We start from the raw sequence: 25,858 nt of genomic DNA on the forward strand, positions 1-25,858 counted from the left end.
TTCATTCCATGTATCCAGTATGACTTCCTGCAGTACTCAACCAGCTCAGCCAAATGCCTTAGAAATACCATTCCAATGTGCTGCTATGTAAACTACAGAAACACATGAGGGTTCCACTTAACCCTTGGTATGAATTTACCAGGAAATATACCTTGAATATAGCTTGGTTTAGGACAAGCATCAGAAATCTGCACTGGTTTATAAACAGCTTGAAGAGGCTCGAAGAGACTCAAAGAGGTTGGCCAAGGTGAGGATCATGTAGACAGCTGTCCCGCTGAGGGAGCACATTGAACACTTCAGGAGCGCTCACTACAAGTGAAAAATTAGCAGCCACAAAACTAGCAACATCCCACCCACCAGCCCTTCATATGAATAGTTTGATTAGGTGCTTACTTCTGCCCCAGGCAGCTAACCCTGCATGACAGGCTTCCCCACAGGGACAATCTGATTTTCAGATTAAAGCAAAGGAGACAGGGATGGTGCTGGTGAATTCCTTAACAGCAAAGGTTTAAGTGTTCAGGAATGTACCCCAAAACTGGGTGCTGGAACAGGCCTTGAAGTAGTCCATATGACTGCATGGGCTAGAGGACATCCCAGGCCATATTCTAAGGTTCTGTTTGGGAATGGGCCCACAAAACAGCTTGGAAAGGAAGCAGCACTGGAGCAGGAGCCAAAGCTGCAGGTAAGTAAGTGGCAGCTACTCTCTCATGTCCTTATGGGGTAATTGCAGCATAAGTGGGAGGAATTACTCTGTTTCAACATCTTAACCCTCCTCCTACCATAACCCTAAAACCTGGTTTGAAAGCTGAGACAATGGTAGTAGGGTTTATGAACCAAATTTAAAAGGCCTTACATCAGCTTTAGTTGTGATTTTTAATTTTGGTGGCAGAAGATCAGAAACACTGGAAATTCCATTAAAAACAAGACACTTGTAGTGTTCCATACTATTCTCAGTCTCTTTTTTTCTCTACCTCAAGTCTAGACCCTTCTGTCCCTCATTCAGAATCAGCAAAAGTAGGAAGCAGGGCTTTTGCAGACTTTCTGAGAGACTCCAGCCGTACCCAGTAACTGCACAGTCACTCATGCAGCAGAGCAGTTACTGTAAAACAGTGCTGTTTGCCGAGCACCTAAAAATCTGGAAACTCACTGCTTCTCTTTGTCATTGTCTCAGACTGAAAGCTGCAAATCCAAACTGGTACCTCAGAACACAATACAGTTGGCATGATAAATAATCTCTGTAAATGACCACACTGCAATGTAAAGTGTAAAATAGATCTGCTCACACAGTAATTCAGAAATAATGCTGGACAGGAATCAGAAAGTAGCAGATGACTATTTTTTCCTTAAAGAAGTACTCATGCAAATAAGCCCCTGCCATCTCTTCACTGTTTAGGGCCACGTCCTCCTCTCAGTGCAATATTGCCATTAAAATGTGATCTACTATAACTTCTCATCCTATGCATGTTATTGTTCGGTGGGGCAGTTTATGGCTCCATGCAAATTATTAGGTCTATTACCTACCAATTTTTCAACAATTAAATTCCACCTTTTTCAGTGCATTTGCTGGATTCTTAAATTTTGTTTCTCAGAAAATTAGCAGATCAAAAACATGTGAGTTCTTCCAGTTTGGTTTCCTAACTGTAAATTTCAGACATTCAGTTTTAGCCAAACTCTCAGAATGCTGAAATATGGTCACGTACTCTACCTTGATTTGGGCTCATATAGCATTATTGCCTTGTTTCACTGGAAAAAAAACTCCAACAAGATGCATGCTGACCAACATAAACCCTCGTAAATTAAAATAACCTAACAGTTTAGTAAAAACCTTTTGCCATTCAACAAAGTGATCTAACAGCATCAAAGAAACTTTGAAACATTCTAAAATACTTGAAAAAAATACAACCCCGGTTTTCCTCTGATATGGAGGGAAATATACTCAAACTATATCATCTTAAAATAGATTTGACTGCTGTGAATAATGATAGTAAATTACACGCACCTATTTTGGATTTCAAAGATCCGAATTCACTTTATAATGGTTATATGATACCATTAGTTATGTTTTAAAAATTACATATAAAATACTTTATAAAATTATCTCAAATTGTTAAACGATGCTTGACAGATTTGAACTATTTTGCCACGTGAACTTAGTAGGCAATAGATTGAGAAAGCAGTCATAGAAAATTAAACAATAATTCATCTCAATTTTTGTTCCTTGTGTGGTATTGAAATCATTTAGGAATATATTTCATACCTATTTAATGAAACATATACCATGTATATACTTTCAAAGCCAAAGCATGACTCATGCACAAGAAAAATATTGTTGAAAGCAACAGAATACAGCAGAGAAGTGCAAAAATAGAATTCATTTCTGTACAGTAATCAATAGAGACGATTTGAGAAAGAGATAAAAGCTGATGCTATCTAAAAACCAAGAAAGAAATCTATTGTGGACATGCTGCTGGGAAACAGACTTTCTGTCTGAAATCTAACTGCACATCTGACTTACTGTTACGGTACAAATTTGCAAGAGAGTACGGAAATGTAGTAGCTTTTAAAAAATACATCTCTTTATTGGATATAAATCAAATGTGATAACTTTCACTGATGTTACAGAAACCAAATATGGTATCCACAAATCTGTGTTACATACAAATTGTTTAGTCCTTTTTAAAGTTAATTCATGGGAATTACTGTATTGATTATGTTGATGATAGAATCAAAGAATTACACTCATTTTGGTCAATAGGCATGGATTGAGCACTTTTAAAATGAAGTAAAATAAATATGTAGAATAAAACTAGTACATGTTGTGCTGTATTTCAAGAATTTGGAAAGTATGTTATCTAAAAACATTTTCTCCTCAGTTTTCAAAATAACAGCTAGAAAATAATGAAGTGTATTTCCTAAAACACATAAATGCCTCATTAATAATAGTATCCAGATCTTACACACAGAGCTTTTCATCAGTAGGTAGCAGAATAACCCATTAATATACCTGCCATTTTCTTCTATCTCTATAGACACTTTGACATCACATAAATTATTTCTATTAGTAAGCTACTGCTGCTTGCTTAAACAATTAAGAAACTTCTCAAGTTAGTCGCCTCATTTTCATTATAAAGACTAATGAGTAAAACTCTGATCATGACTTTTCATTAGTAAACAGAATAACTGATTCAGATACCATAACAATCAGTCATGAAAAACTTGAAAACTTCAAACTAATTCCAAACAACCAAGGTCAGAACAAACATTGATTGCCTTCAGTTATAACATTTCGAAGACTGGTATAGGGTTCTTGCCCTGGCACCTATATGTCTGATCATGTTTTTCTCGCGTACCCAAGTCTCCCTTTTAATAAGATCCTGCTAGTTTATCATTACAGGATATTTTAAAGTCATTCTACTACTGGTTAAGAACAAATCAAAGTAGGATTTAGTCAGAAAAATATTAAGTTGGCTTTCATATTCATGCAAATCTAGAATACCAGAGATACTCCACAGTTACACTTATGTAACTTATGTGAGACCTGATTATTACCCTATAAATTAAAAATATTTGTGAAATCAGCAGTTCAGGATGTCCAAGAAAGGCAGGAGCACGGTTGTGATTTCATTTCTGTTGAGGTTCCTTTTATATAAGAAATATTCCTCAGCAATCCTAATTATCTAGGACATGATCCTTCTCATTATTTCAGGGGAGTGAAATCAGTCCCATAATTTTTTTTTGGCGGGGCGGGGGAGGGGGGGAATGAAATGCTGGCTCTATTGAATTCGAAGACAAAACTCCCATTGACTGTAAACAGAACAAAATTTCCATCTTGATATCTTAGGGGAAAGGGCTATTTTGCTTTTTAAAATTTTACCCAGTTTTTATGCTGCGTAAACAGACATTAACAGCACCTGAAGGATATGTCCCTCCCTTCTTGAAAAGAAATTCTGAGGAGAGTCCTCCTGTATATCCTCCAGCTGTATACGTTCTAATTAAAAAGGCTGCACTGCTTCCTGCTCAGAATACTTCAAAAGGTCTCACAGCTCCACTTGACAATACAGTCCACAGTGTTTGTTACTCTTACCTGTCCATACTTATTTATGGCAAGCAGCACTGATTGGAAACCATAAACTGCATTTGTATTTTACTTTGGCTGAAATGTATATCATGACTACAAGAAAGACGTATTAATGACTGAATTAACCTTAAAGAAATATTGTAACGGGGGGGGGGAATACTGGTTTCTGTTGCTTTCATCATTTCTTTTGAAGAATGAAAATAGCCCACCAGATAAAATATTACCTTATTTTTGTGCTGTTTATGCTGTTCTCTGTGCATTTACAAGGCATTGAATAAAATATTTAATGCTTAAGTAATAGAAAACTATTTCAAACTCAGTTTTGGATCTTGGTTATGGAGCCATTTAGAATTGTAAATATCATGTCACTTCTTACAGCAAAGATTTTTTTACAAAGGAAAATTCAGCTTAAATCTAGATTCTGCACATTCATTAAGAATTATAAATTTAAAATGAATAAAAGCATGGGCAATTTTTTTCAAATTGAAGTCAAAAGAATCCAAATAAAAGGGGATATAAAATATATGCTTTCCATTCCTTATTTAGAAAAAGTTGCTTTTAAAAAAGTTCAATATTTGCCACCGTTTTTGCAAAAAGCAACAATTCATTTTCCATGGAGTTAAAAAGTGTAACACTATTCCCTCCCCCTCCATGGTCCCCATTGTTTAGCAGTGCTGCAGGTACGGGAATCTGGCTACTTGTCTTTTATATTGCTGCATATAAAATGTATATTACCAAAGCTGCAAGGTCTAAAGAAAAAAAAAGGAGAAAAGTGGTGAATCACAACTAACCCATGAGAACTTTTCATGGCTTGAAAATACAAGTAGTTTCCACGGTTATCATTCAGAAGTGTTATGAAAGGTTGGGGGACGGAAAACATGGGCAATACCATGTCCCTACCAGACTGGAGAGCTCACAAGCTGTGACAAGTTGAGGGAGATAGGGAGCAGGCAACGGTTTCTCCAGGCAAACTGGATCTGCCATTGAAATATTAAATAACAACAATAAATAACAATAATTATAAGCAATCCTGCAGCCTAGAGCGAGGGAGCTTTCTTCCACAGCCGCCTAAAAATCCAGGCGAGTGACTTGAGCGAGGGACGCTTGGCAGGTCTGGCTGTGGCTGCAAAAAAATGTCAGGTTGTGACAGCTGAAATAAAGGGAGAAGTGGGGGAGAGGGGGGATGGGACTGAGTTACTGAGGGGGAAAAAAGAAGTGTTACAAAACCCAGGAATCAGAACTCATGGTAGACACGATATCTTTTATTAGACTAACTAGATGTTCGCCAAAAAAAAAAAAATCTTTAAATTTTATTTTATTGCAAACATCTAGCTGGTCTCATAAGAGACATCACCTCGACCATGAGTTCTGCTTCCTTTTGCCTCTAGACCGATACGGCTACAATCTGGATGCCTGACAAAACCCAGTGCTTTTAAAATCCTCTGCCTGGCAATCACTCCAGGGGACACAGAATCCTCTAGTCGCTGTCCTTGTGCTCCCTTTTTTTTTCTTTCTTTCTTTTGATTCCCCTTGCCCCCCAAACCCACATTTCATTGCGTGTCACACACCAGGAGCCTGGAGACACAGAAGGGGGAAATTCATCTTCCCTTCAGTGAGACGCTCCCCCCGCCCCCCTAGGGAAAGCTGAGCCCCTCTCCAGAGACACCCACGGAGGGGAAGGCAGTGCCACGAGACGTCCTTGGAGGAGACAAGGAGGGGAGTGTGGGAGCAGCCGCGCTCTGCCACAGGCAGGGACCTGAGGCGGCTCTGTCTCCTCCCTCCCCAGCAGACCGCACAGGGTTAAAGGCTCCCCCCGCCCCGCGCGCGCACGCACACACACACACACACACACACACACTCACCTCGGTGTCATTATTCAGGTTCCACAGATCCAAGCGCCCCATCCCGTCCACGCAGGCGAAGAGCGCGGGATGCACTGGTGACCACATGACATCGTAGACATAGTCTGCATTGTCTTCAAAGGAGTAGAGCGGCTTGTTGTGCTGTAAAGCAGAGAGCAGTATGAAGACTTCGTGGCGCTAGTGCTGCCTCGGGCTGTCTGGCGAGTCTAATTAAAAACTTTGCACATTTACAAAGTGTCATAAAACTTCCCCAGATGAAAGGTCCGTGCAGAGGGGTGGGGCCGCAGCTTTCATGGGGCAACAACAACTGTCCAGTGGTAGAAATAAAATGCACTGGGGGGTGGGGGGGTGCTGAAATAGTGCTGAAGACAGGTGAGCAAGCTGCGCTTCGCCCCGGGGCCGGGGCCGTGCATGTCTCCCGCGCAAGCCAAGCGGGCTCGCGGGCTGACCCGAGCGCGGAGCCTGAGCTCCCCGGGGAGCGGCCGCCGCAGCCCCCGGGGGCTCCCGGCACGGAAGGCAGCGACTGCCACCTAGCGGCCACGGCCTGGCTGCGACAGCCAATTAGCAGCGCTCGCGGTCCCCTGCTCCGCTGCGGAGGGCAGCGCCGGGCAGGGCAGACGCCTGGGTGACCCGGTGCCAAGGGACTTTTCCGCCTGCTCCATGGGGTCACTTGGACTCATCAGGGTTGAGCTCCCTCTGATAGGGGAGACTTCCTTCGCAGGCCACCTGCATTGGCCCTTCGTGCTCAAGGTAGCTAGGTTTCCCAAAACTTGCTCCATCTCAATTTTAAAAAAACCCAAACAAAAACCCCAAACTGAGGAGGGAGATAAGGAGATGGGAAGGCCAGAAGTGTGATATCCAAGCAGGCAGAAAGCTACTTAATTTAAGCGCAGGCTGTCATTTCAAAACCCGGGAGAAGTCAAAGGCAAGTTTGAAAGTACACCAGAAATATAAGGTAATTTGTGCATCATGAATTATTCATCGCATCTGGCTTGTCTTATTCTAATTTTTGCATAATGGCTTCACTAATCCCTGATCAATTAATGTAAAATGAAATTTAAATGATAATGAACACTCCAGAGATAAAAGAAATTAAGTATTCTCATAGCCAGTGACAGAAATCTAAACAATGGGATTTTTTTAAATGTCTTCTTCATCCACTCAGCTGTCTTTAGCAGCTCTTTGGGCTTGGCTTAGTGTCTCTGTAAGCAGGGTACAAGACAGATAAGAAGAAATACAAATAAGCACTCAAAAACAGGATTCTACCCTACCTTTTTACAGGGACTTTAGTAATGGGTATTACACAGAAACTATTTTTATGTTGGTTTTAAATATTTAGAGGATCTCAAGAAAGTCATTCCAGAATACAACCAGCTACGAACCAGGAAACAAGGGAACCAGGAAAACAAGGGAAATTAGAAATATATCACTGTAAGGAAATAGCTTATGCTACTGCCAACTTCTTTTTTAACAAGTGCACTTTAAAGCTATGCTATTTAAGGGCCAATGGCAAAATGCCCATTGGTTGTAGTGGGCTTTGCATCAGATCCTGAAACATTCTCAGGTTATGTATGATATTATTAATGACCAGCGTTTCTAACAACACAACTAAAAGTGAATGAAGTACATTTTTACCTGTTGTTTATTTTAGACAATCCAATTAGAACAGTTAGTTTAATCACTTTCAGCACTCCTGTACTACACAAGTTGCAAAGTTTGGATTGCAAACACTGCAGGGGAGTGTGTGTGGAATATGTAGATACAGACCTACATCTGCTGCATGTGTATGCTTAAGAGTTTTCATTAAAAAGAAGAATGTATTAAAATATTTCCATTCACCATAGGCTTTGTAAAACTGTTTAAGGCTATATCAAGGATTTCAGTTACAAGGGACTCTATAACATTGACAAGGCTTACAATTCAGTCAATGAAAGTTTTGCCATTGGCAACCAATAGACGCAGGATGATGCCCCAACTTTTCACTTTTTTTTATCAGTAGAATAAAGCTGGAAATTATTTCAGTTTCATATGCAGTCTTTCTGAAATGCTAATGTACTCTCTTTTGGAGTCTTTAGTGTTGCAACCAAAGAGGAGAAATACCATGGGAATGTAAATCTTTCCTAAATAAGGCCTGATCCTGCAAATACTTACAGTATGTGCTTAAATTAAGAATATGAGTAAACTAAGTAACTTCAGTGGGGTTTCTCACATACTTAATGTTGAGCACATGGTGCAATGTTTGCAAGATTCAAGACTACATTATGGTCAGGGTTTTGAGGAGACAGAGCTATTATAAAAGATATGTGGTATCTAATATCTTCAGCTGTGAGCCAGCAAATAGAAAGGGGAGGAGGCAGGGGTCATATAACTCAACAGCACATGCACATAGAGACCATGCAGTATGGTTTGGAAGCATTAGACCTAAGTTTGCTGAATAAAACTTCTTGGTGATATAAAGTAGTATATTTGAAGGAAACTGGATCATGCTTTTCTCATGCACAAAAAGTGCATGTAAAAGCTGAAATGTTATGGAATATGATAAAAAAAATCACGCAATTAAAAGGAATATATATGTATCAGTCAACTCACAGCAGATTTCAATCAACATTTCTTTTTGCAGAAACAGTAAAACTTGCTTTGATCAGATTTTATTTGATCATGTCTCTTTTAGCTCTTAAATCCATTGACCAAATAATGGCCAGAACAGTCCAGAGGTTAAAGTTACTGGAGGAGACATCCAGTGACTACCCTACCACTGACTTGCTAAGAGACCTTTGGCAAGTCATTTCATCCTATATAGCTTAGTTTTCCTATTTGTAAAGTAGGAATAATGATACTTTCCTGGCTTACAAAGTGCTTTGCCAGTGCCTTGCTAAGTGCTTCCTAGTAAATCATTTTACAAGGAAAAGATGGAAGAACTAGGCTTATTTAGTCTGGAACAGAGAAGTAAGGTGGGATTTGATGGTAATTTTCAAATACAAAAAAAAGGGTCAGTATAAAGAAGACAGGGAGAGGATAAGTAACAATTTTATACTGCAACAAGGGAAATTTGGCTGGATATTAGAAATAACTTCTCTAACTAAAAAAATACAGTAAAGAGAAGTTATGGAATCTCCATCGCTGGAAGTTTTTAAGTGCAGGTTGAACAAATACTTGCCTGGGGATATAGTCAGGAATTATCTTGCCTTGAGCTGGGGTTTGGATTAGATGACCTCCTGAGGTCCCTTCAAGCCCTATTTTTCTATGAGATATCTGGATAAGTGCTCAGCATCATGGTTACCACTATATAGGAAATCTGCACATGCAAAAATGAGAAAATTTGGACCACCAAAGTAATGTGGATTTTAGGAAACATTTGATACTTTCGGAAAATGAGAGACATGTTCATAAATCTGAATGTGGCTTAGGAAGATAAGCTATTCCATCCTCAGGTCAACTACTGATGGAAAAAAGTTATGAGAAAGATAGTCCATGTCCTGCACTGCTTGTATGAAAAGAGAAACATTCTTAGAAACCTTTCTACAAAAGCTAGCAATTTTGGCTTTATCTAATTTTATTCATTGTGAGCAGTCCTGGTGATTTTAATATGATACTTATATTGCCTAAAGTACCACATTATGTACATACTTGTAGGACTTGGACCTTAGCTACACTGTAAACCCAAGAACAAAGATCCAATTCTGCAACCTAGTGCAAGTTCCCCTAACTCTTAAGAAAAAGGATATGAAACATCAGACCCTGCCACTATAAACTAGTTCCTCTAGGAAATTCTAAAATGTGAGGCTGCACAAAGATCATTTAAAAACCATTTAAAATTATTTGAACTTCAGATTTACATGATCTATAACTAATATGGCTATTGTTATAAAACAACTGGAATTTAAATTTGATGAGTGTCCATTCTTAAGTATCAAACCCCTGTATTATCCTCTATAACAGAACTAATAGATAGAAGCAAAGTCTCCAGACAATCTTGAGAAATATCCACCTACAACTGAAAGAGACAATTTTGGGTGAAACCCTGGCCCCACTGAAGACAAATCTTGGCCCTACTGAAGACAATCTTGATCCTTACTTTGAGGATCAAGATTTCAACACATAGAGATTTAAACAGAGCAAGCAATTCCAAGGCAGACATATATTTTTATATGGTCTATTTAAACATGTGTGTCTTTAAACTCTCTTATTCACTTATTGTTTCTGTATAGGCATTGTTTAAAAGAACAATGGGGAATGAACAACAGATTTTTAATAAAAGGTAAAGCTGTCTAGGAATTTAACACTTGCCAATGAAACAAGAAGCTTCTCTAAACAAATACTATATATTTATATAAAGAGGCATTTTTGTTTCCAGATATAAATTTTACCAGTCTGTCCCACTTCTTATTTGCATGGAAGAATCCTCCTTAATCCAGGAGGCGCCACACATAAAGAAGCTAATTATCCATATAAAGGAATGTATACATATTCACAGGTTTTAACTAGCATCTGACTACTTAAAAGCCATGGAAATAGCTATCAGCTTTGCCTGTTTTATGAAAGGAGTATTTTACACATTGGCACAATTTCTATGGATATCAGCTCCACCTAAAGGTATTTCTCTACACTGTGTATCTCGACAGCAGAAATCTGTGTCTCACTACTATTATTCCACTCACCAAGTACAAGTACTATATTTCCCCTTTTCACTATCTCTTTTCATACTACAAACAGTGGACCTTATCCTTGGCTGTTGTAGTTACACCAAAGTCATTGAAGCTACACTGATTTAACATCAGCACAGAATCTAACCCAGAATATTTAGCTTGTATTGATTTATTTTTTATACAGGCTCATGTATTTGTTGGTACTTGATACATTTGTTTATTTAGGGCTAAATTGTGACTTTCAGGCACGAGAGAGAAGCAGTCCTGAACCTTCACTTACAAACTGGAGAGACCAAGGTTCAAAATACAGGGGCTTGCGAGGGCTGTGCCCCCATAAGAGATGAGAGCCCCCCAAAAGCTCCCCCCATAAGAGACAAGAGTTCCGGCCTGACCCATGCCTTTCTAAGCAGCTCAGGTGGCAGCGGCAGCTCCTTCCAGCTGCCACCACCACAGACCCCACAAAAGTCTGGGTGTGATTCAAACCCTGGAAGAGACTCCCTAGAACAGTTGCATGGGGTGGAGGCAGGCAGCACTGTGACAGACAGGGAAGGGAGCAGAAAGCAAAGTAGCTGATTGAGCAGAGGAAGGGAGTCAAAGTAGCACTCAGGTAAGGTGGTGGGCTAATCTGTGGCACTCTGCCAAAAGGTTAGCCCCAGTGTCCTAGCATTTAATCTCAACCCTTTTACAATGCACCTCCTTTAATTATTTTTTAAAAATCTGACAAATGATGACTGCAGGCATGAAAATTTTGAATAAAGTACCGTATTTTCGCGCATATACCCCGCCCACGGTATAAGCCGCACCCACGTATAACCCACGTAAAATTGTGTTTTTGTAAATAAGTCCGTGTATACGCCGCAACCGTGTATTCCCCCCAGCGGCGTATACACGGGGAGGCGGTGCAGCCCACCCTGGCCCCATGGCGGCGGCGGCGGCGCAGCCCGGCCTGCCCTGGCCCCATCCCCCACGGTGGTGCAGCCTGGCCTGCCCGGGCCCAGCGGGGAGGTGGCACAGCCCGCCCCGGCCCCTGCGGCAGCGGCGGCACAGCCCGACCTGCCCGGGCCCAGCAGGGAGGCGGCACAGCCTGCTCTGGCCCCCGCGGCGGCGTAGCCCAGCCCCAGCCCCTGCGGTGGTGGCGGTGCAGCCTGGCCCCAGCCCTGTGGGGGAAAGTCTGTGGATAGCCCACACCCCCATATAGCCCGCACCCATCCATTTTTTTTGTAAAATCGCGTATACCCTGTGGGATATTTGCATGAAAATACAGTAGTCATTTTGAGTGCATATGAAACAGTGCACCTAAATGGTACAGTCTTTACTCAAGGCAAGTCATATTTTTCCACTGTAAAACTGAGAGGAAAGAGGGTGGAGCTGGTGGCATATCCAGTCAGGGGGACAGAATCAGCTCTTGCAATGCCTCTATGCACTGCAAATCCCTAAATCCAGCCTACTCCACATCAAAATGGAAGCCTTGTTCCTCTTTGCTGAGCCCTGACTCAATCTTCCCCATGCAGCATCTGCAGCATAGGCCACAGAACGGGGTGAGCCACCCAGGCCATGGCCCAACCAACTTTTAGTACTTTAATTTATATAACCCACAAATGCACAATTGTCATTCCGGTTAAATTGTATAGCTATTTTTTTAACTGCATAGCTAGCTCTTCAGCCTGGAAAAGCGCAGGCTCAGGGGCAATCTGATGGCCACCTAGAAGTTTATAAGGGGTGTCCACCAGAATCTGGGGGAACAATTGTTCACCAGAGTGCCCCAAGGGATGACAAGGTCAAACGGTTATAAACTCCTGCAAGACTGTTTCAGGCTGGACATAAGGAAGAATTTCTTTACTGTCCGAGCCCCCAAGGTCTGGAATAGCCTGCCATCGGAGGTGGTTCAAGCACCTACTTTGAATGCCTTCAAGAGAAAATTGGACGCTTATCTTGCTGGGATCCCATGACTCCAGCTGACTTCCTGCCCCTGGGGCAGGGGACTGGACTCGATCTTCCGAGGTCCCTTCCAGCCCTAATGTCTATGAAATCTATTAAATTAACGTGCTAAAATTTGGTTGGGCCATGGCCCGGGTGGCCCACCCCGTTCCGTGACCTATGATCTGCAGCTTATCCATACCACTCCACATGACATGTACAACATAGACTAGAAGCAGAAGGTGCTAGTTTGACTCCAAAGCATTTTCTTTGGAAAATATGATATTACTACTCAGATCAAGGAATACTACAAAAAACAGGTTCTCTGTGGCCTAGTCCCTTGCTACTTCAACATTCTTCTTCCATTCCCACCAAGCCTCAGCTGTATTGATGGTGTGGCAAGCCTTCCCCTTCTTTGGGGCATTACTGAACTTAATTCCCACCTGCTCCTCTTTGTGCCAACGAAGCAGTGAGGAATCCAATAACCCTTAGCATTTTACTCAGGCAAAATTTTTCTTTATTTGAGGGGCAGTTTCGTGATGTAAGTTATACAGGATTTCTCCTTAGCTTATTTTTCTCAATATGTTTCAGTCATGTGTGGACCAATCTGTTAGCCCCTGAATTTAAGGGGTTTTAACATATTCACTGGAATTGATTCAATCTCCAAGGCACACTACTCACAGCAGCCTACCTCCTCCCAAGCCACGGTGGGTACAATGGGGTTGAACCAACCCAACAGATTTAATATTTGCTGTATCACAGAACTATGATCCACGTATGTATTTTAAATACTATAAAGTTCTTTTCCCATGCATGTGTGCAATGCCTAGCACATTATATTACTAGTAATTCTAATTCAAAACTGTTCCCCCTTATCTAATTCATTCCCCTTATCCCTCCCCCCCCCCCAGCCTGTCTCTCTCCCACTGACTCAATTTACAGCTTCACTGACTGTCTGTCTTGCATGCATACCAGCCCAGCCTCTGGCTTCTTTACTATTCATTCCACCCAGGAAAAGCACACACCAACTGCAGAGACTTCCTCAGCCTGACCAAGGGTTTTTAAACCTGAAAGCTTGCTAAAATTTTTTTTCAACTATTTAAGTTGGTATAATAAAAGAAATCAGATTCGCCCAAAGAACCTTGTCTGCTTAACGACACTGAAGTACATTTTAAGCAATCTATTGAAAAACAAAGACACTCCTCTTTTGATTTATGATGTCCATTGCATGACTATTGGTAAATAAAGCTTTCACCATTCAAGATATAATCATGCTTGAATCCCTTGAAACTCTGCCCTAGTGAAATCAATGGAGAATTTCACTGAATTCAGTGGGGCTGGAATTTTACCCTCTCCCTGCATGTATTGATTGAATTAGATAACCTATAATGGTAATATGCTTACAACACAAGCAACTGAATTTTACCAGGTGCTTCAAGAACTAACTCCCAAAGAAGCCAACACAATGGTGTTCAATAAGGACCCAAACACTCTTTTTCTGTTCTAACAGAACATTATAATATTTTATCTGCTTTGTATGTTTTACTGAAACTCCATACAAGCACTGTTGTTTGTTGGAATTTGGTTAGAACAGTTTCAAATCTTTAAAATGGCATTGGTATACTTTACAGGAGGAAAAAAGAAAAAGAAACCACATTGGAACTGATCCCCACCATCATTAACACCTTTTTTTAATAAAGTAAAAAATAGTTGTAAATGGTGCCACCATTTGATACACTTGAAATTACTGAAGGTCAATGCATTACACATTATTACATTCATAAATCACACTTGTTAGAGAAAGGCTAAAAAACACTGGTTTCCTTAATTGATTTCTAAGCCAATAATTAAAAAAATATTCAATATTTTTGCATAAACATATGGGAACTATTATAGGTGTTAAGGGGAGTTAAGGGGCGTGGGAGGGAGAAAGGGTGCAGGGTATGAGAGCAGACCACGTCTGGAGATAACATGGTGATTACATTTTTGTGGTTTCCTTCAAAGTCAAAGCATCATGGGTGAGCTTACAGAAAGGAAGCAAAGGAAAAGAGCTTCATGATTGGTACAGGAGGTTTTAATGAGAACCAATCTTAATATCTAATACTATGGGATGGAGAATAAGAGTGAGAGAATCTAGTAAGTCAGACATCACCTGACTTCTGGGAGCGTCAGAAAGTCAGCCAGCTGAGCTTTGAGGGTATATGGAGTTAGCCTTAAAGTGTTATTGGCAGGTAACTGATGATTTTGTTAATCTCCTTAAATGTTTTAAGCACTCTGCAGGGATGCAACACGTTCAGGCTTTGCTGTAATAGTTATGTTGTTCACTTTGGTCTTTCCCCTGCCCCTCTCTCCCACTTACTCAATTGGAAGGAACCCATCAATGCTCTCTCACTAAAACATAAAATGAAGCATGGCATCTCTTGCAGAATACTGTGTTTTAGAGGAGGAACTGTTTTTAAATGTGTTTGAAATAAATGTGTAGCAGCTAACCGCTTATATTTAAACTGTTGACAGGGCAGATGGTATTTTCTCAGCAGGCCAAGCAAGAGTTGTGGAGTTAAACAGAACAGACTATGAGAAAAATACTGTGTGGAGAAATCACACACTAGATTCTCTTGCCTTAGATCAGCCTCTGTAGATTCACTTCTGTAGATTCCCTTGCCCAACCCCTTTCTTAATAAGCTGTTTAAAACAGTAGCTCTTCAAGTGTTCTGCATCCTGAAGAACCAGATTTACTCCTAATCTACCCACCTTCCAGCTTTCATGGGCTGAACGGGAGGCACAAAATTTGACTCACAGCAGGAACAGGCCTGATTTAGCTTCCTTTGAAGTTATTCTCATAGGGCCCAATCCTGCTCATATTGAAGTTTGTTTTCAACCTTTGACTTCTGAAAGAAAATTTGATGTGTCTTCATATGAAGTTCATTTATGCAATATGATTGCTTTAAAGTATGACTCATTGAACCTCACAATTTAAGAAGCTCAGAAGGCATTATACTTACCTTGCTTATCCTACAGAAATCAACTCTTAATTCCAAAGAAGACACCCATTTGTGTCTGTATTATGGCCCACATGCAATGATAGCCTAATTTACAGCTTGCTTTGCTCACAGTGCTATCTGTAGAAATGCATTACTTCTTTCAGGGAAGGACTCTGGAACATATGGGTCAGTTACGACTTTGACTGGCTAATACATAGAAGAACTACCAAACCCTGCTCCAAAAATCTCTGAGATACCTAAGAACATTTACTACACTATCCTACCTGAAAATCAACAGTTAAGCAAGTCACTTCCTGCTTAGATCATTCCCAGGTACAGAACAACAAAGCAGGAATGAGGGCTGAGGGTACAATGAGGTGTTCAGAGGAAGCCAGAGTAATATATAAAAGCACCTCTCTTGGTAGGTGGGAGAGAAATTAGAATTTTTTTATCCAAGACTTGACTTAGTACCTATTAAGATCAATTGGAATGCCTCAGGTTCCAAGTTCATAGGCAGCTTAAGATGGCTTTTCATTTTTCTATAACACCTGATCATTTGTAGATTCAAAATAATAAAGGCTTTAGGGAAAAAATCTTGCATATGGAAATACATTGTTGTTTGTTTAGAGGCTCACTCCCCCTGCCTTATGCTGCTAACATTTAGAGATACAGAAGGCCTAGGTTTTCCATTCCCACTGTTCTACCCCTCTTTCCTCCTCTTTTCATTTCTATCTCTAGAAATAAAATATTAGGTCTGCTAACAAGTTTTTCCTCTTCTATAATCATGATTTTGCTCCTCTATTGCTTCAATCTTTGCCTGGTCTCTCCTGCAGCATCACTATTCAACCTTGCTCCTCTTCCGGATCTCAGCAGCAACACATAGGCATTAATGGCAGAGTGGAGAAATGACTTGGTAATATAGGCAGGGGTGCAGGGAATGCTACATGCAGTTTTAAGGGCTCATTACCATAGTCATCACAACACCAAGGTTCTTGTTAGAAAGAAGAAGGCCTTTAAAAATTCTATTTTCTTTTAAATAGAAAATACAATTCATCACAGGGTGTCCAGTACTGTATTGCATGCAGGCTCAGCAATCAATTATGTATTCCCAGCAATCTTGTTGTTTCATTCTCAGTATTTCAGTTGCTAAGAATTATGCTCTGGAGAGTGTAGAATATTTTGGAAGACATAATATGGTGTGATGTTATAGTAGTTTCTGCTGAACAGTCAGGATTAGTCTTTGTGTCTGGTAAAACCAGAAGGCTGGAGAGATCTCATATTGTGGGATATTTGAATTCATTTTCTTTCTCTCTGATAACAGAATCTTTCACACAGCATGGAGGTGACTGCTGAATTTAAGCAGATAGCAGATGGGGGGGGGGAACTCTTTGATTTATTACAAAACCTTCTTTTGCATGTAGCATTATTCTTAAATATGTAGGAGTTGCAGGTTTGCAGCCTTGTCATGTACCACTATAGTCACTTGAGTTTTGCATTTGACTTCAATGGGAGTAGAAGAAAGATTTAGCTTTGTGCAGTCTACATAAATCCCTAAGGCTAAAATTCTGCTCTCAGTATGCACATAAAACTTCCACCAGTTAAAGCAAGATTCACGCAAGGGTATTCAGAGGCTTTGAGTACATGTTACAAGAGCTCCACCTTGACAGACAATTCTTATTTTCTTTCATACATAATTGTTCACAATTTTTCTAATAAAAAAAATAGAAAACACAAACTGGCTTGCATATTCACTGAACTATGCCTGTCTGCTGAAGTATATTTTCCTGTCACTGTTTAAAATACAGCTACACTAAAAACCAAAATGGTAAGAAACACTTAATGTTAAAAAATTCAGGCCTGACTTGAAACCACCTGACTTCATTTTGCTTTTGCTCCTTGAAATTACCTAGAAAATACCATAATCTTCTTTTCGTATGGCTGGATGACAGCCAGACCTCTGGCTCCAGAGGTAAAGGGCAAAAACTAAAATCCTGTCTGAACAAGCAGCTCCACCCTCTTCCCCAAGTCAGCTTGGCCTTTTGACAAAAAATGATCTCTGAAGCAAATTCATTCATTCCTTGCCTTGTTTTTGGATCAGACTCAAAATTCTGAACTCACATGACAACCGGAACACTTCCAAGAAATCCAGTCTGACATTTTATCACCCTGTTTTAATCTATAATCCAATACAATTAGCATATTGCAATGATTAGTCATTTTAATTATGTCTGTTAAAGAGATAAAGTCTTAAATGGAATTATAATATTGTTAGAAGAAGGTGATTATCTTAGAGGGAGATTAAGGAAGGATTCTTGGTGCCACTAGATATAGGCCTGCACTCTAGGAGTTATGAGGCAGCCATATGTGGAAGAAGAAAGTCTTGGCCCTTTCCTTTAAAACACTCCCTTTCTCTGTATCCTGGTTTTGGCTAACACTTACAGTGGCTACATGAGACAGTAAATGTGCAGTAGCCTAATAAGACTGTGCAATAGCGCACCATGGCAGAAACAGTGCTAATCTGTTACTGCAGTCTTATTAGGCTACTTGGTAGTAGCATCACTAAAAAGGTGTGCACTGGCACTACTGCACAGTAACACCAGTTACTGTGCAGATTTAGTATTTGATTATATAAGTACTAAACTTAATAAGCAGTAACTACAGTGCATTAATGAATGTGTAGATGCGCCACTGCTTCTAAAACAAAAGCTTAGAGCTCTTCTCAGCTCTAGAACTTCCTCTAGCTGACCAGGCTCTCCTTTTTATTCTCTTGGTCCTTCACTGAATGTCTAAGCTGCTTGAGTTGCTATTGAATCCTAACACCCACATCTAATTCCTACATTGTTATGTGGGACTTATGAACCCCACCCATCCATGCATCTGTGAAAAAGTAAAGGTTCACTTTGCTACTGCTGTACTTTGTAGTAACTTCCCTAAAATCTGTGGGGTGGTTAATGAATTCACTGGGGAAAGAATGCGGGTAAAGTATTTTAGGATTCATCAGAAATAAGATGAAGGAATCCAAAAGAAGTATGTACAAGTCAGAAAGAAATAATGACCTGTCAGAAGCATTAAAGTCTGAGGGGTCCAGATCCTATTTAGATCTAATCCACAGTAAAAGTAGTACAGAGTCTAGCTACACCATCAAACCCTCCCTGCAAAGATTCAGTTTATATAAATGAAGAGTGCTTTTTAACATGTCCCCAGATAAAGTAAATTATACAACAAATGCCTTTTTTTTTTTTGGCCTTTTTTGCATTTACCCCAAGGCTTTTACCAATTTGAAAATGTCATAAAAAATCATCCCTAATTGACATTACTAGCCTGGAAGAATTATCATGTGTAGACTTGGCCTTAGTCTCACCACACCCCTATCTCTGTTGTTAAATACACTTCAAGAGGAGGATTATTTTTATAAGTTATTAAAAGTTTTAAAGAACTTGGTGATGCAACCCTTCCTTACCCCAAAAGTCCCATTCACCCCAATCCTCAAGTCTCCCCTCAGTACACCCAACATAGGATCCATAGAATGGCACTATCCTATGTAATGAAACCTCTGCATTTCCCCAGTTCAAAGACCAAAGTGACCCCTGACATACATCAGAGTTGTAGACCTGGTCAAGAGTTGTTCAACATAATTTTTATCAGAAAATCTCACTTAACTGAAATCTGAACTTATTGCAGGAACACAGAAATTTTAACAAAACTTTTGTCAGGAACTATTTCTCAGGTTCAGGATGGAATTGATGGTCAAAGTGAGTGAAACACATTCCAAATAAGATGGTGGTCATAGCATTCGTTTTAGCCGTGGGAGACCTGCCCAGAAAGTCTCCTATCTCTCAGATGGTGCCTGAACTACCAAACTATAAACTATTCTATTGTGTATCTCTCATTCTCTTCTGTTAGAGTTATTCCACTTGTATAAATGTTAAATATTCATTGGAACATGGGTTTGAATGTGGGTCTTTTGTGTCCCCAGTGACTGCCAGGACCTGGAAACATTTTGTGACCACCCTTTTCTGGCCTCCATAATTCATGAGGAGAAGACTCATGAAAACCTCCACCTTTTTCTGACCTGCATAATACAGGGGAAGACTCATGAAAACCCACCACAACTTTCAGTAAGTTGTTCCAATAGTTTTGTTAAACTTACAGTAATTTTTTCACAATTATTATTTGGCAGTTTCTTTACATGTATCAATAACTGTGAACTTGTCTATCAGAGATTTTAGGGGATAACATTGACTTCAGTGAGCTTAACTAGGATTATGTTAGATCAAATCAATGTCAATTAATCCGATTTACAGATGCCTGTTCATTAATCACTTGTTAATTTGAGAAAGCTAAAGTGACAACTCAACGACAGTGTATCAGTACATTTAAAAAATTGTCATTTTATTAATATTTTTTCTCACTATTCATACAATAGTTCCATTTTCTGATTTATTTTGCCACATCAGTTTCCAGTAGGGTGAGTCTGTTCAAATGGATTGGTTGCATCATCATCTCTTTTTTATTCCTAGTCCAATTAATTCTTGGCACTAGACAGGAAATAAAAACAGTGCACATTTCTTTACATTATTCACTTGAACAGTTTGGTCAGGGTTTTTGGCTTCTGGATATGAGACAGCTGTTCAGTGAAGACCAAGTTTTAAAATTAATGAAAATTTGGTACAAGTTACCTCCTGGTAGGATGGTAAACTGTAGGTTGCTATCATTTATGCCAAAATGCAGAAAGATTAGGTCACAACAGGAAAGTTAACCACAAGGAGGACATACGAAGTTGTAAGATAAAGTAGATCTTCCTTCGTTTTTTCGATACACCTATTCACCAGTAATTTATGTATTTCTTATACCATTACCTTTCTACCAAGACTCCTGCCTACTGACTTCTATCCGTACTTGCCTGCTCCTTCCTCCAAAGGCTCTCTTAATCTCCCATTAGTTCTCACTGGGCACATCTAAACATGCACTTTACTGGGCAGTAGACTAATTTATTTTGCAGTAAAGGGTCACAGTCTACATGTGCACAGCAACTGTGCCAGTGTACAGAGGCACTATCCGCAGGGGAAGTAAATTACTGTGCTTACATGTGTAGACGATAACATTGGGATTAGTTTACATTGGTTCATATTGCACCAGTTTATTCAGTCGCATTAATTGTATGTGTAGACGCGCCTACTGTTTTCCAATGCCTGCTACTGTGCCTCCAATATAGCACAGCAGCCTTTATTTAGAAATGTACAATTCTGTTTCAGTTTTTAAAATGTAACCAACCCCCACAACTGTGACAGATCCAGAGAGGATTCTGTCATGCTGCTGCACCCCACTTTTGGATTGCACCACACCATGGAGCCTCAGGAGACTTTTTAAAGTTCCTAAAGCAGCAGAAAATCCTCTCTCCCTTCCCCTTTCTGCTCAAAAGCATGCCTCCTCCCCTTTTTCTCCTCCTCTACTTGACTTCCCCGGCTGTCCCAGGGCAGGGAAGCACCAGAGGCCTTCCTGCCTGCTACATGGGGGGGCTGGGCTTAGCTGGGGATACAAACAATGGCAGCAGGGATGGAGGATGGTTCTGCTTCCTGCTTCAAGAGCAGGCAGGGTGGGGGAACTATTCTCCAGCTGCCCTATTGCTACTGTCCCTTCCCCAGCTGAGCCTAGTCCCTGTGCAGCCTGGCTAACTCTGGAACCTCCCCTCCCCTGGACAGTAGAGGAAGCAACAGTGGCAGGTAGGGGAATGGGGGGCAGGAAGGGGAAGAGGAGGGTAAGATGCTGCCTCTGAGTGGGAAGGGAAAGGGAAGGGGATTTTCAACTACTTTAGGGAGTTAAAAAAGTCCCCAGAGGCTCACACAGCACAGTCTGCCTGCACTGGTGGGGGTGGAGGAGGCTGGGAGCAGGGGGTGCAACTACTTCTGCATTGCAGGTTGCTGCTTCTGTAACGTCCCTTTGCGAAATCCTGGATCCACCCCTGTCTCACAGAATTGTAGATTGAAGTAGCACAGAAGAACAAGGGGAGAGGAGGCAAACAAATGGCACTGGAAGAAAAGGCAATAGACATCAGTAAGAAAAGGTCTGGAAAGACAAGGCTGTAAGTGGTGCAAATGAAAGGAAGATAAAACTGACCACATAAATCAGAAGAATAAATAACTAAAGACACAAGTGCTTGCTGAGTCCTCCATTTCTTGGCAGTGGTCTGAGAACGATCCCTACTACCAGTCTACTCCTCTTTCCTTACCTCACTTTGATTATCATCATCTATCCCTCTAATTAAACATTCAGGCATATGAAGGAAACAACTAGAGATGGGGGGAGAGAGGAAAGAGAAAAAAACTATAATTAAAAACCCCTCTTCCATTCTGCTACCACATGGTAGGCAAAGCTGCAAAGGGAGAAAAAAGGTTATCAGCAATAAGCATATGCCTCACATTTTTAGCAGAGCTGAAGTGTGAGGACGGGCAGGTTGGGAAATGACTGATAATCAGCGTTCCCTCTAAGCTGCGTGGCGTGCATGGCCACACAAGCGCCTGGCAGTGTGGCATGAGTGTGCCTGTGCAGCCGCACACACCACGCAGTTTAGAGGGAATGCTGCTGATAATCCAGGTCCCTTTCTAGCTCTAGACCAAATAAGCAGCAAGCAAGCCTCTCTCCAGCCTGTGACTAAAATGTAATTATATATCAGAATTCTTCTGATATACTAACAGAAATCCAGGCCTACTTTCGTCTTAACAACATAACCCCCCAAGAATTCCCACTATGCACAGTAATTATAATAATACTTCTAATTATACTTATATGCCATTATTTAATGACAGCCTTTATTAAGCAACCTTAGCATTTAATTAATTAATGAACAACACTTTGCCTTGCTAAAACACTTTACATCTTTTAAGCACTGTTCAGACAATACCTAATTAAGGACATCGCTAGACAGACACTTCTCATCATGACTTCCTTTTGCCTGTTCTGCATCTCAGTCTTGCTCATAAGATGCAACATGCTTCCCTGGAGCCAGACTGCAGCACTGATGTCAACCAGCCAAGCCTAAATCATAGAATTATAGAAATTAAGAGCTGGAAGGGACCTCAAAAGATCGAGTCCAACCCCCCTGCTTTGGTCAGGAATACTACCGAGATCAAATGATCCCAGCAAGATGTCTGTCCAGTCTCCTCTTGAAGACTTTCAAGATTGGGGACTGCACCACCTACTTGGGAAGTCTATTTCAGATTCTGGTTACCCGTAACATGAATAAGTTCTTTCTTGCATCCAACCTGAAACCATCTTCTAACAGTTTATAGCCCTTGCTCCTTGTCCTCCCCTTGGGTGCCCTAGCGAACAGTTTTTCTCCTAGCTCCCGATATTCACCCCTTACATACTTAGAGATGGCCATCAAGTCGTGTGTCGTTCCCCACCACCCCCAGGTCTTCTCTTCCCCAGGCTAAACAGTCCCAGATCCCTTAGTCTTTCCTCATAAGGTTTGTCTTCCAGGACCCTAATCATTCTTGTGGCCCTTCTCTGGACCCTTTCAAGATTCTCCACATCTTTTTTGAAGTTTACTTCTATTTCCCCAATTGCTCTTGTTTTGTCACTACTATAAAGGCAGACAGACTTAGATATATTCATTTTGTGATGTCTCTCTGGGCTCTAAAAGAGGCATTAAAGTATTATATTATTATTGAATAATCTCAATAATAAATTATTATTGAATAATCTCATGTGATCACTGGAATATTTTATCAATGACATCTACAAAGTCTTCATTCCTTGCTCAGCAACAGTTGCCATTTTTTTATTTGATTAGACTGCAAATTTCAGTGTATTCAAGAGTGTGTTAACTACTAGAACAGATTATAAAATATCAAGACTTATTTTTAATGGGAAACAGTTATTTCAATCTATCAGTCAAATTCATACTAACATAATGCCTTTCCTGTAAACTCCCCAGGGTGCTGCATACCATCAACAGACAACATTAACACTTAGGTTTTACATTCTGTAATTGGACCTTGACTTTGAACCTGTAAAAGATGAAGAAACTGCATTTCATGACTGAAGAGGACAATGTGCCTGGGATTAAAAAAACATCATCTGTTAGAATGGAAAAGATACCAAGCAATTGAAGGCTGATAAAAAGACTGAAGTGACCAATAAGAAGCTACATATATCCAAGAATTTTGAATAAACTGTCATACAGTATAATCAGCACTAAATAATTAAAATTAATCCATTGCTTTTTCTGTAGACACTCAAGCTCTCCAAAGGGCTTGACCCATAACTCACTGAAGTAAATGGCTGTCTTTCCATTGTCATCACTGGGACTCAGATCAGGCTCTTCCTATGGAAACACTGTGATAGAGACCCCTAAATCCTAGTTCCTGAATATGGGCTAACTGCAATCAGAAGAATGAACTAAATGATCAACAAACAAAATACTGCAGGCACCAAATGGGATGGAAAAGGAAGTACAGATTAACAGTTCAGCAACTGGTCTACTGCCTTAGTTAAACTAGATTCCTAGTCATCCTTAGGATTTAAAAAGTATTTACTATAAAGAGGTTAAGTGTTTTCTAGGACAGACCTTTCCTGCAGAATGAACCATAAGGTTTCCTCACCTAAAATAGAATTTAAAATGTAGTCCTTTGTAGAATTTTTGTACCCAGCACAGTTTGAGCCAAACATTTTGGTAATATTTTTTGTATGACAAATATAGAGTATGGACTGTTTTCTGTTGTGTTGCTGTCTGTATCCCAAACTACCACTTCTTATTATTATCTGTTGGTTTATTTTTTTTAATGTTATATATGAACAGGTGTGTATCATAAAGGTCATTTTCTTCCCCACTGTGTAAGCAACAGAAGGATCAGGCCCTTATGGAGAAAACTAAGCGCCCACTGGCTACATTCTAAAATAATATTCATTTGATGTGATTGCCTTGTATGCAGCTCAGCAGAGATGCCACATTTAAATAGGCTTCAGAAATGGCTCACAATTGCTTATATCAGCCAGTGGTAGTTACTATAGGGCCGGCTGAGCAACACACCAGGGGTACGTCCAGACGAGCCCGCACATGCCTCTTGCCACATCTCAAAGAAGTTTGAGATGTGGCAAGAGGCATGCTGGGAACAAAAAAACATTCCCCGCACTGCATAGTTGCAACGCAGACTCAAAAGTTCATACCTGGATATCCAGTAGGCCTGTGCAAAGTGGCAAGTATTCGTTTTGGATTCAGATTCAGCTGATTCGGAGGACGGTGATTCGATTCAGAGATTTGAACCACTGTCCCAATTCGATTCGACCGAATCAGATCTGAAATATTTGATGCCACTTTGGAGACTCAGCCATAGACTAAACAGGCAGCTGACATAGGTACCTCCAGCTGGTAAGTCTGTTGGGGTTGGGGGAGGGAAGAGATAAGGGGCATGGGGAAGGGAGGGATTGGGGCTGGGAAAAGCTGCCCAGCTGGAGCGGAGTCTCTGCCCTGCTGCTGCTTGCCCTGCCGGGGCAGGGAGTGGGGCAGAATATAGGCATGGCTTGCTCCAGGCAGAAGGGGGCAAGCGGCAGCAGGACAGAGCCCCCATTCCCAGAGCTGCCATGCCTGCATCCTGCGCCCCACCATGCCAGCTGGGCAAGTGGCGGCAGGGCAAAGCCCCTGCTCCCAGTGCTGATGCGGGCATGGCAGCACTGGGAATGGGGGCTATGCCCTGCTGCTGCTTGCCCCCTTCTGCCCAGAGCAAGCCACACCTGTATCACCACCTGCATCAGTGAGCAGCGCCAACATTGGCACCAGCATCAGCCAGTGCCTGCATCAGTGCCAGCACCAGCAAGCTGTGCCTACATCAACACATCCTGTGCCCCCCAGGCCTGCTGGCAAGTGATGGCAGGACAGAGTCCCCACTCCCAGTGCAGATGCAGGCACGGCTTACTCCAGGCGGAAGGGGGCAAGTGGCAGCATGGCATAGCCCCCACTCCCAGCGCTGCTGCGCCCACATCAGCACTGGGAGCAGGGGGTCTACCCTGCCGCTGCTTGCCCAGCCAGTGGGGGGAGGGGCAAAGGATGCAGGTGCAGCAGTGCTGAGAGCGGGGACTGCCCTGCTGCCACTTGCCCCTTTCTTCCCGGAGTGAGCCGTGCCCACATCCTGCCCCCCCCTCGCCCTGGCTGGGCAAGTGGCAGCACTGCAGAGCCCCCACTCCCAGTACTGCCACACCTGAATCCTGCACCCTGCCACCCCAGCTGGGCAGCTTGTCCCAGACCCAATCCCTTCCTCCCTGATGCCCCTTCTCTCCCTCCTCCCCAAACCCCAACAGGCTTACCAGCTGGAGGCAGCTGCGTCAGCTGCCTGTTTAATCTATGGCTGAATTGCCGAATTGGCCAAATCTTTTCCG

General features: G+C 41.3%; 1 protein-coding gene and 1 long non-coding RNA gene across 5 annotated transcripts in view; one reads left to right on the top strand and one right to left on the bottom strand.

The window, feature by feature from the left end:
• The window catches only part of DYNC1I1 (dynein cytoplasmic 1 intermediate chain 1), a 318,366-nt gene that overhangs the window by 26,979 nt on the left and 265,529 nt on the right, over window positions 1–25,858 (bottom strand). For all 4 annotated transcript variants that reach the window (XM_059728979.1, XM_059728980.1, XM_059728978.1 and 1 more), the window contains one exon: window positions 5,941–6,081. In XM_059728979.1, coding sequence (XP_059584962.1) covers window positions 5,941–6,081 — 141 coding nt within the window. The remainder of the gene's footprint in view (window positions 1–5,940; window positions 6,082–25,858) is intronic.
• On the top strand, window positions 362–24,862 carry LOC132250930 (uncharacterized). The gene is made up of 3 exons (XR_009462648.1): window positions 362–682; window positions 19,461–19,602; window positions 23,421–24,862. It is a non-coding gene; the product is annotated as an uncharacterized LOC132250930 (long non-coding RNA).

The sequence above is a fragment of the Alligator mississippiensis genome, chromosome 5 (genome assembly GCF_030867095.1).
Source record: "Alligator mississippiensis isolate rAllMis1 chromosome 5, rAllMis1, whole genome shotgun sequence".
NCBI lineage: Eukaryota > Metazoa > Chordata > Crocodylia > Alligatoridae > Alligator > Alligator mississippiensis.